The sequence below is a fragment of the Parasteatoda tepidariorum genome, chromosome 8 (genome assembly GCF_043381705.1).
Source record: "Parasteatoda tepidariorum isolate YZ-2023 chromosome 8, CAS_Ptep_4.0, whole genome shotgun sequence".
In the NCBI taxonomy this organism is placed as follows: Eukaryota; Metazoa; Arthropoda; class Arachnida; order Araneae; family Theridiidae; genus Parasteatoda; species Parasteatoda tepidariorum.
Window position 1 is genome coordinate 46,281,258 of NC_092211.1, and position 12,206 is coordinate 46,293,463.

Consider the following 12,206-nt stretch of genomic DNA (forward strand, 5'->3'; position numbering starts at 1 on the left):
TAGCAAGTATAGAATGATGTTTACAGATGAGGGCATAGTCACCTGAGGATTTATCTCTAGAACAAGTAATATAATTTTTCCTAATGAATTATAAGTCATTGAGGAGAGTGGTCGAAAAGAAATAGTTAAAATTTGAAATTTTGAAATATAGAGTCCAGTGTCCATTTCTAATCAACAAAGATTTGAATATATATATATANTGCATATATATATATATATATACAGAGAGAGATACATATAATAATAATTTGAAATAACAACACTAACATCAGTTTTATTGAGTAATAAATTTCGTTTGAATTAAAAATTATAATTTTAATTCGCTATTAATTACAAATGTTTACATTAAGTTTCTTTAAATTTTTTATTGATATTTTGTTATAATTATTATTAAAAGTGTTACTCAAGTCATTAGTAGGAGAATAGTTCTACGTGAAAATGCATAATTACTTAAGATTATGCTTCACAAGGAGATAATTAACAAAAATGCAAATTAAGATCTCGCAACAAGGAATATTACATCATTTCCTCGTGCTACTCAACCTTATTACTTTATTTTTGTACGAAGCACAATTAAAACCTTAAGAATAAAAATGAATACTTTAACAAGCTATTGGAAACGAAAAACATTTTTGAACAAAATTAATAAACTTTTATTTTAGAGCAGCTGCTTAAAAATTTAATTAGGTCTCGTGGCACAATGTATGCTTCTTTTTTGACAGCTAAAGTGGAATATTACAATCAACAAAGGATATAATTTTAATTAAGTAAAATGCAGCGATAAATTTGATTTTATCTTTATTAATTCTTCAACGCTTTGTACTTTTTTTTTCAATTTTATCAAAGCACATTTAATTTTATTAGCAAAAGCATTCTTTTAAATGTCATAGGTTGTTGGCATAAAAAATATGCTTAATTGTGCTTTAATTTAAAATACGGTAGCTATAGTAAAATAACATTCATCAAATCTTAGTAGGTTGGAAAAAAAATTTATTTAGTGTTACGAATTTTTAATAAAATAAATTGCACAGTATGGTGTATCAATTACTTTATTTTAAGAAAAGAAAATCCTTGGAGATTTTTATAACTTTACGCAAATATGCATTTTTCTTTAATTTGCGGCTAATTTAAAACACTATGCATTCTGAACTGTGTATGTATTATATCAGAAATTAGGCAGACTGCAAAATAATGTTGACTCAGGGGATAGATCGCTTGACTCCCAATGAGATGGCCCAAGTTCGATCCCAACATTGGTTGGTCGATTTGTATTCGGCGCTCCTCGTCTCACACAAACTATAGTGCTGACATAAAATATTCTCAGAGGTAGATGGACAATGGGTAAAAATCTTCGTGTTATTGGGCTAATTTTGGTTTTCCTCCTCATACAACGCAAATGCGGGTTAGTTCTTAACGAAAAACCCTTAATGAGGGCTAGTTTGTCCCTAGTGTTTGATCCATGAGTTTTCCGGTTTTCTGGATTGGGTTCAGAACTACGAGATTATGGAGTTGAACATCAATAGTCGTAAAATCTGAATTGGGTCGGCCGTTCAATGCTGGTCATATAATAAAATAAATTAGGATACTGAGTATTTTCAAAAGAGTTCTGAAAAAGTGAACCGCTCTTTCTGGTGTATAGGAGGAGGCTCGCTTCCATCATGCTGAGCTAGTAACAAGATTCAAACCATTACATTTGGGTTACAAAACGATTCTCTAGATATCCAATTATATTTTATTCTGTATTGATCTATACTTTTTTATTTTAATAATTTTTAGAAGTTTTCATTATCAATGGGATAAATCATTTCCTTAGTTTATTAGTCTACTGGCTGAATACACGTTCACGTTCGTTATTTAAGTTTATCTGACATTACAAACGAAAAATTGTTAGATCCTGGACAACCAGTAAAAAAAACTCCTTTTTTATGAATAAGATCTATAAGCTAGCAAACAACACTGATGTTATCTTTAAAATATTTGGAGGAAAAAAAACAGAATTGACTGCAGTTTAATATATATGAATAGATATTCTAAGCCAATGAGAAAATTGTATTTTTCAAACGTCCCTCTGAATGATTTTTAGAATAGGTGGCTAAAATAACCCTTTTTTATCGCAATCGAAATTTCAGGGAATATAAATTCAAACTTTTCAATTTTTTTAACAAATGCATTGTTATTTTTACAAAAATGTGTAAGAAAACATTATTTTTATAGTTCCTGCTCATTTCAAACAGAAGTTTGTGGCTCAAACAGTAAGAACAGGAGAATCCGTCACTCTGAAGTGTGAAGCTTTTGGAGAAAAACCAATGACATACATGTGGTTAAAAGATAAGCAGCCTTTTGCTGGCTTAAGTCATCCAAGGTAAATCCAATTTTGTCAAACCCTTTAACCTCTTCTCTGTCTGCGTCGCATTTCATACGTTCGGAGTTTTTTTGTCTGTATGGGTTGGCTTCATGTGTCACGAGACGAAGACAAGAAATGCTTAATTGAAGTTAAATTCTTCGCTACTTACACGTCTCTTTGAATCCCGCATTATTTTTGCATTTTCGGAATATTGCTAAGGGATGGCTCAACTGGTTCCACTTTCTTTAAAATTTTCACAGTGGGATTTCTTGAATTGAAATCAAAATCATTTAGCATTTTCTGTAATTTCGCTTTCATTAGTGCTTCCGTTGCATGTCGAAATAGTTGGTCAAAACAGTTGTGTCTTCTGCGCACTGATGCCCAAGACTGATTGTAAAGTTTTTTTAACGGTGAGGGTGGAAATATGATTTTCTAAAATATTTTTTACCTAATTTAAATAATTATTTATGCAGATATTTATCTTAAACACCTTAAAGCAATAGAGTTAATAAGTATGTTATATTATGTTTTAATATGTTATGTGTTATTATGTGTTAATGTGTTATGTGTTTTAAGATAAAACTTGGGTGCATTGCAAGGAAAACTGGAGATCAGTGGATAGGACATCAATTATTTCACCACTAATAGGTCAAGCAAAAAACTGTTTGCTGATAAAAATATTTTGAATTTTCAAATTTATGGTAGAATATATATTAATTTCTAGCACTAAAAAAAATTTCATTTTCTTTTTCTGGACAGGAAATTCGAAAAAAAAATTCCACAGGAAAAGAGAGGCAGGAGAAACATGCTTAATAAATCATTGTTTGAACATCTAAAATTTAAAATTATATTACAGTGAAAGAAATTTCTTATGAACTACAATTTTAATAAAATTATTTTATGTCGGAATTTGTGCCATATCATCACTTAGTAAGAATTACTTAATATATCTGATGTGTTAATATATTGTAAGTTAAATTAAAAATTAATTATCTAATTTCATGATCACAATAGCATATTTATATAAATTACCAAAGAAGGAACACACGTACTTGCCTTGATACTGTATTTTATTTACCTTAATATTTGACGATAAATATTTTTAGCAAATTATCTTCATTGTCTCTTGCAAGTAAGAAAATAAAATAAGTCTTAGAATAATTCATTATTGAGGCATAGAAGCACGACATAAAACATGCAGATTTTTTCACTGTCACTCAATAGCTTCTGTCAAAAATAAAGTTATAAAAAATCAATTTCGCAATCAAAAAATATATAACACCATCATTATTCGAGAAATCAGTGATTTGTTATTAACGTTAATAGCTTTTAGTATCTAATATTTAAGTGTGTGCTTTTGAATTATTGCTATAAATTATTGATAACATAATTTTTTTATAAATCAATCATTAGTTTTGTTTAGTTATCCTCTACTTAAATATTGAACAGCTCTATACTTAATTTTGTCGAGTTTATTGTTCATCTTATTCATTTTTGTGACTAAATTACTTGTTTTGAAACATCATCGGAGATCATGTTTACAATAGCATTATACAAAATTTAAATGCATCGCGTTATACAAGAGATGAAACATTCCCTTAGAAAATTTAATCAAATGTAAATTCAAGAAATATTTATTAATAGAAAATACTAATTATGAAGCAGTTGTTACGATAAATTTTTGAACATATAATATCAAATATTCTTTATGATGAAAACATTAGAAATTAAATTATCCATTTAATTTCTAAACAAACACTGTAAGATAATATTATGTTTCTGTATTTAAAAAATAATATGATATCAAATAATCTAGTTTTATTAAGTAATACAAATTTTCTTGAATTCGCTGTAATAAAATTATAATTTCTTAATTACTTATATTTAATAATAATTTATATTTCTCAGTAGTTACAGCAAGCGAAATTAAATTAAATGTGATAATATCGTGTAATTTTAAGGTAGATTTCATTAATGTATTGCCATAATCAAATTTAATTCCCCTTTGTATAATCTTCCACTTATCAGACAATAACATTAGATTATATATCGAAAACATTTCTTGCGACACACTTAGTTAAACAATTCTAAATGGATGAGCCTTTGCCTTTATCGAATTACTAGTTAAACACGGTATTTGCAACACGCGACGGGGGAGATTGGGGGTTTTCGTTCTCATTAGAGGAGTAGATCTGAAATGCATTGTCGGATTCAATCTTCCGTACGTCACTCATTTGTCAAAATCAATGAGTGAACTACATATCAAATTAATTTTATCGCAACAAAATTTCAATTAAAATTGGCGATAATCAAATTAGATAAAATAAAGCTTTTAATTATGTTAAAATAAAGTGGCATTTTTACAATCTTGATATTAATTGGATCATATACAGAAAGAGATTTGTAGAATGAATAATAATTTTTAACATAAAAATATTTCTTAAAACTGTTATATGTTTTAAGTAAAGAAAATTTATTGTTATCGAAATAAATTTTTTTAAATGGCTATAAGGAAATTAGTCAATAAGTTTAAAATCTGGTGATAATTAAATTAGATAAAATGAAGGTTTCAATTATTGGAAAACAAAAATACATTGAAATTATTTTAATGGAATTACAACACACATAGAAACACATTTATAGGATAAATAATAATTAATGATTCAAAAATGATTTTTTAATTATTGTATGAGTTTTCGAATATAATGTTTTTCTGATTGAGTAACTAATTAAACACTTTATTTCTAACAGGCGTCGAGGGATTTTGAGGGTTTTGCTTAGTGTCGTATGCTTTGCTTTAAACTACTCGAAAACTGATATTTTGTTCGTAAAGTAGCACGTAAACAAGGAAAAAATACGTCAAAGATTTAAAATTTTTACTTTGATACAATACTGTTAAATAGAATAAAATATAAGAAACAAAAAAAATGACTAAAATTGGATAAAAATTTTATCAATGTTGGATTAAGAAACACGATATTTGCCTCACGAGGAACCGTAATTTTTCTCTTTTACACCAGGAATCAACAAATATGTAATAAAATTTTAAATTAATAAAAAAATCTTTGAGGACCACCTGTTATACCTAAAAACATTTTAAAAGGAGAAAAATGTCACAGTAGTTGCGTTAAATTACCTTATATAAAATACTAAGAAGAATATAAAATTTTAAGAACTTTACTTGGAAAAATATTTCCTATCCATTAGAAAGTTCAACAAAATATTTTTTATTGCATAACGCCTGAGCAAACACGCCTTTAATTAATAATAGTTAGTTTTAAGACTAACTCGCATTTTTTTTCATTCAACAAACAAAGTTCTGATTTAGGCAAAAAATTACAAAAACATTGACTTATCAAATATGCTAACAAAACTAATATTGCCTTGTAATAATAGACAAGAAATGACTTTTTTTATAAGGAAAAATGCTGATATTTGTTCATAAATGAAAATAAGGAAAATTTTAAAAGATAGAAAAAATTGTATTACAAAGTATAAACTGAATAAAATTTTTATTGAAGAAAAAATTGTTGTGCTGAAAATTATTTCGAAACGAAAAAACTCAATGAGTGCTAACGTAAAAATATCAAGCATGCAATGCAATGTGGGAAATTAAGATTGTAAAAAAAAATTGCAAATTCAAATATCACAAACATTTAAATCTTCACTAATAAGACATGTTTGAATATAAAGAAAAGCTATCTACGTCAAATTTATAAATGAAAAAAGTTTGTTTAACTATAATATAACTATATTTAAAAGGTAGTTATTTATTATATTTCTTTTCAATTTATATTTCAAAACGCTTTTGTTACTTTTGTTCCTTTTTTTTGCAATTATATTGTTTCATGGTTGAATAAAGATTATTACTATTTAATATATAAAAAGTTTTCGACTATAAATAATTTTTCATTAGTTTATTTTAAAAAATATAGCTTATTTTGTTAATAAAATAATTTTAATGTGAAATAAAAAAATATGTATTGTATATAAATTTAAAATCATTCTCTCATATACAGAAAATATTCAAATTTTTTGATAAATTTTTCTACCAAACTATTTTAGAATAAAATGAATAATATTATCTTCTTTTGTGCACCTTTGCGTAAATAAAATCAGCAAAAATAAATACACGAATAAAATTTCCGAAAGACCAAACAAAAATTCTAATCTAATTCCGGAAATGGATATCGACAAAAGATAAAAAGAGCCTCTATCCTAACTAAAAAAGGGCAAAAACTCAGAAAAAGTGAAGAAGAAAACAAAAATCTGAGAAAAAATAAAATCAAAGAAAACTCTTCCTTTTCCTGGCTTTGTTGGCTGTGTTTCTGAATCAGGTGATGTTGGATCTATATTGGCTATTTTCCACTCTTTATTCTCGCCAAACTCTCCCTCTGGAGCACTCTACTGAGATTGAACCGATCGTATCTGGACGAGAAGAGTCTAATTTTCCCTAAGAACAAAATCAGGGAAATATATAACAATAGCTTGGCAACTTCTTAGATTGTTTACATTTTAAAATGCAGAGTACGCTTAAAATGTTTCATGTGAATGAAACTAAAAGTGTTTAAATTTTAAAATAAGCGTGTTCATCAATTTACCGAGTAATACTGTGCGCATTCATCAATTACTGCCATTAGAATTTCTTCTATATANATATATATAACTTATTAACTGCTCATAAGCTGTAAGGACATAGAATTCATAAAATAAGAAAAAAAATGCAAAGAAAACAAGGAAACGGGGAATAAAAAATTCAAGGAAGCAGAAATGCAAGCCAGATTCAAGAAAATTTGGAAATAATCCATACAAAGCATAATATCAGTACAGTTGTATTGATATATATTTGTTTTGGTCATATTAATACAATATTAGAAAGCACTGTAGTTAGCGGATGCAATCATGTAGGCTGACGACGAGATTATATATTCCCTTCAACATTTTTCTTTAAAACATTTCTAGTTTTTTCTAACTTCTTTGCTAATGTTAACAAACTCTTTGAAATTATAGTCAAAATTTTATCCTTAATTGAAGAGCAATCAAAGATAGTATTTAGTCACATTTAAAAGAAATACAAAATATTGAATTTAAAAGCATATAATAGACATCTGTATGCATAATACTTTTTTATGTACAGAATTATTAAAAAAATGCTTTTTATAGATTTTGCTTGCTTTCAGTATAAATTTAGAAAATAATAATTTTGTCCATTTATTTTCTACAATTGCATTATTATGAGAACTAAACATCGAAGTGGATTTCATATGCAGAAGATTACCACATTTAGTTTTAAATTTAAATATTTTAGAGAAGCCTTCTGTGTTGGAAATATACTGTGTCAAAAAACTTGTGAACACTGAATAAAACTTATATTTCGAACTAAATCGTGTTGCATGAAAATTTAAATTCATTTTGTTACGCATTATGATAAAAATATTGTTTTTTTTTAGCATTCATATCTATCAAGCAACTTCACAACGATAGTAAAGCAATAATCTTTCCTTAAGTTATAAAGTAACAGAACATCCTTTTTTACAGATGTTTATTCATTCTTTGTTAGGTTAGATTTTTGTCGTATATATAATACTTCAAAAATAAGAGAGCATTATAATATAATTTAACGTAGTTAATAGAATATATTTTATTTTAATCAAGTTAAGTGCCTCTTATGAAATAAAGTAGGAACCCCACTTAAATAAGCATATAAAAGATTTTAAATCACATTTTCTAACTCTATAACTTTAATTTCTATTAACAGCTGTTGTAAAGTACACATCTTTAAAGAGCCAAGTCTAGTTTAACGTCAATCAGGGTGATTAAAAACAGAAAAATTCAATATAAGTTTAAATTTTCTGATATCTTTAAAAACATTCTTCTACTTATTCTCTTGCACGGGGGCCCTTAAAAAAATACCCTACTTTCACTACCCTTCAGACGGACGGCTCATGTATATATTGTATCCAAAAAAATTGAAATGCATTTAAAATCTTCCTTAAAAATAGATATCATTCTTTAATTGAACACGTGTTTCAGTTTTCTAGTGCATTTTATATTCCCAGCTGATGTTTCAACTCAGACGAAATTTGTTATCCTAAATTAAATTGTCTATCTTTTAGATATATGCTTCGAGAACAAATGTTGAATTCTGGTCATCTGTCAGAGCTCACAATTCATGTAGTAGAACGCCAAGATAATGGATTGTACACGTGTGTAGCCTCAAATGCTTTTGGACAAGATGAGAAACATAATCAATTAACAGTCCAAGGTACTTCACTTTTCCCTTACTCCTTACCTCCATTTACTCACAATATAAATTCTTAAAAAGCTTTTAAGCACTTACATTTCGGGCGATAATCATTTTCAATCTTTTGTACTTTTCTACATGTCCTTCATAAGTTATCTTGAAACTACTAGTTTAGGAGTTTGTTATTCATTCTTAATAATTCCACAATTTGTTCCGCATATGATAAAAATATATTTTATACCTATAAAAGGTCAAACCTTTAATATTCTATTTTTGTTGTTATTATTTTTGCTACAAGTATCATTGACATAATTCCTTTCAATTTAGTCCATAATTTTTTTTAAATTTATATTCCGAATTATTATTTTTCAATTATAAAGTTTGATATTTTATAATAGACCCTCGACTTATAGGATTAGCAAATATAACGGATAAACGAATTTGTAAAACTTAAGTTAATATTTTTTTAAAAAAAAGATTTAAAATACGCGTTACATAGTTAAGACATAAATAACTTAACGCAAAAAAGAGGACAAGCATTAATTTTAATATCATACATACACAGTGAAAAATTCCGAATCAAATTACAACATTAAGTACGGGCACTTAAAGTGCATCATCCGTAAAATCAATTTTACCGTAAAATATTATACCGTACTTTTTACTGTAATATTTATTTGATCCGTATGCTTTAGTGATTTAATCCGGAATTTTTTGCAATGTATTTATTTTGTAATCATACTTACAAAATATTTATAATATTGCTTTAGAAATTGACACTAAGGATGTACAGCACCAAAATATCCCGAGCTAAGGGAACAAAATATATCCTAAAACACTAAATTTATAGAATAGACTATTAACTGTGGTATATTTATTTCGTGATCCCTTTCCTCCAGTTACGATACTTTTCAACTTCTAACCTGGATGTGCATTATTAATTGCAATATTTTTTTTAATATTTATTTTGCAATTTAGTTTGTTCCAACCAAATTAATGTATTTATCTGAAATTCTGAAATGTCTGAAGGTTTGAAAACGTTAATCAATCAGGAATCAGGAAGTAAGAATTAGTATTGTGTGTAAAAAACCACTTTAACTTAATTTAAAAAGAGAATGGCTAAAATCATGATTTCTCAAATTTTAAGATGCATTTATTCAGGTTCAAGCTATGAAACTCTTATAGAACTTATAGTCTATGAAAAGTTATATGTTATAATCGAAGCTGATTTATTGTTATTCGAAGTACTTTAATATTCAATAAAATTCACTAAACTTTTAGCATGATACTTAAAAAATTATATGTTGACATAGAGAAGAGGAAGGGGACGTCAAAGAAAATTTTTTGCCTGAGTTTCTACAGAAAAACTCACAATCAAAATAATAATAAAAAGTTTTTGAACCTAAATGTATAAAAAATATCTGGTATGCTTAGAATTAGTAAAAATGTAGTGATAGCTGTCGGGAACAGTAAAAGTCAAAAGCTTGTGCAATTATAAGAGTAAAATTTTAAAAATTATCTGTTTTAAAATATTAAATGAATTAAACTGGAGTATCACAACAATGTTCTTTATTTTTATAAGTTAAAAACAAATTTAACAGAGATTATTAAAATATTTTATTTTTTCAACTACTAACCTTAATTTTCATCTATATTCTAGATTCAAAAACAGCTTATTTAAAGCTATCAAAGGTGTATTTTATTTAATGTATCTTTAGTTAATAGATTTACAATTAAAGATGCATAATATTTATCTTTTAATTAATAGATATCTAAAACCATACTATCATATTCAGATCAAGAACTTGAGTGAAAATGAATAATTTCCATTTGGCAATTGCTGAATTGTTGAAAAGAAAGTTGAAATGCTTCTGGAAATACAAATCATGCCATGATATAAATGGTTTCGTTCATAGGATCGATATCGTATATCTTTCACCCATTTATGTTATCAGCCCAGTACTGTGGATAAGTTAGAATAATTTATCATCCCTACTGAAGGCTCAATATAAATAAATCAATGAGTACGCAAAAAATTTTATTTATGTAATCAAATATTAAATGCTTATAGATCTAATAAAATTTCTTATTTAAAAAGTAAGAGGAAGAACTATTTTTTGCAATCTTTAACCTTTATCAAATTCAGGTTTTGAATTTATTTTACGTGAAAATTAAAATCAAACTAAATAAATCACTAATCAGTTACCTTAATTAGTTTCCCATCACAACATTTCAACTCCTGTCAGGTAAAGAAATATTACACAGCAGTAATTATTATGAATGAACTTGATCTTATGATGCTTTAATTAAATAAATGCGAAAGATAAGAAGATAAGGTGGCGGGAAAATAGTAAATTCTTGAACTTAGATCAATTAGCACATCACTCAACATGAGACATAAAAAAAGTATGTTTACATTTTTATCTATTTTTTTGTTTTTGGTCAGTTATAAGAAGTGTACGGAAAAAATAATTCTTTTCAAGTTTCCGTAATGTTTAGTAATGACATTTCTAGTAAGGAAGAACAAAAAAACATACTTCTGGTAAATATAACCAAATTATACGGTATTTAAACCATCCAGTTAGAAATTTTTCCGTTCCAGTGGTAATGGTTTAAACCAGAAATTCTTTTTTTCAAAAGTATACATAGTTCTTATTTCCACACAATTAGGAAACAATGCAAAACTGAAGAGTAAATTTAATTGAATAAATAGTTTTTGTGCTTTGTTCTAATGTATCATGATAAAAATTACCAAATTTTATCAAATATTACAAAACCATCATGTTAATTTTGCCGAAATAATTATAAAAGTTCTTCTGTAAAAATTAACGATTAATTAAAAATGTAACTTTTTGGTGAACCAATAGAGAAGTACGGTGAGTTTTATCCTATTCTGACAGTTTTTGACGCACATTTTTCTCAGTAAGTCAAAATATAGTCATTAATAACTTAATGTTTAACTTTTATTCATAATTAGAACGTCCTGATGCTCCAACAAATATGGAAGCTGTCCATATAAGTGGAAGAAAAGCTGTACTGAGATGGACAAAACCATTTTCTGGAAACACACCAATAGTTAAATATATTTTGGAATATGTTGATGGAAAAGGTAAGTAATAATAATTACACAAATTTAAACTCGGGAAGGTGGGATACTGTCTGAAATACAAAAAAAACAGTGACTTAATGTTACTTAATTTCGCTATTTGTTAAAGACGTAAGATTTTTAAGAAGATAAAATATTAAATAACAAATGTATTGTTTGATGCATGCTTTCAAAACGTTTTAGTTTAAACAATTATTTTTTCAAAAAAAAAAATTTTCTTTAAAAATGTTTTCAATAACTAAATTTTAATTTATAAATTACATATATGGGTCATTCTCACAAAAACAGTCATTTTCATGTCCCCAGTATATTTTATGCTTGTTTAACAGCTTACGAAAAAAAAAATTCAGGGAAAGTGTCCTTCAGAATGCAAGCTAACAAAAGAATAAAAATAAAATTATCAATTTTTATTTTTTATTTATTTTAGGTAATTAAAATATACCAATATGTCATTCCCTCACTTGTCCCCACTGCTGATTTAAAAAAAGAAAAAAATTGTTTCTGAAATAAAA

The 12,206-nt window shown here is 26.6% G+C and overlaps 1 protein-coding gene across 1 annotated transcript in view; it reads left to right on the forward strand.

Annotated features, from left to right (window-relative positions):
- LOC107452989 (cell adhesion molecule Dscam1-like) overlaps positions 1-12,206 on the forward strand; it is a 262,770-nt gene that overhangs the window by 187,474 nt on the left and 63,090 nt on the right. The window contains exons 14-16 of the mRNA XM_016069635.3: positions 2,215-2,362; positions 8,461-8,609; positions 11,566-11,697. Of these exons, the coding sequence (XP_015925121.1) occupies positions 2,215-2,362; positions 8,461-8,609; positions 11,566-11,697 (429 nt within the window). The remainder of the gene's footprint in view (positions 1-2,214; positions 2,363-8,460; positions 8,610-11,565; positions 11,698-12,206) is intronic.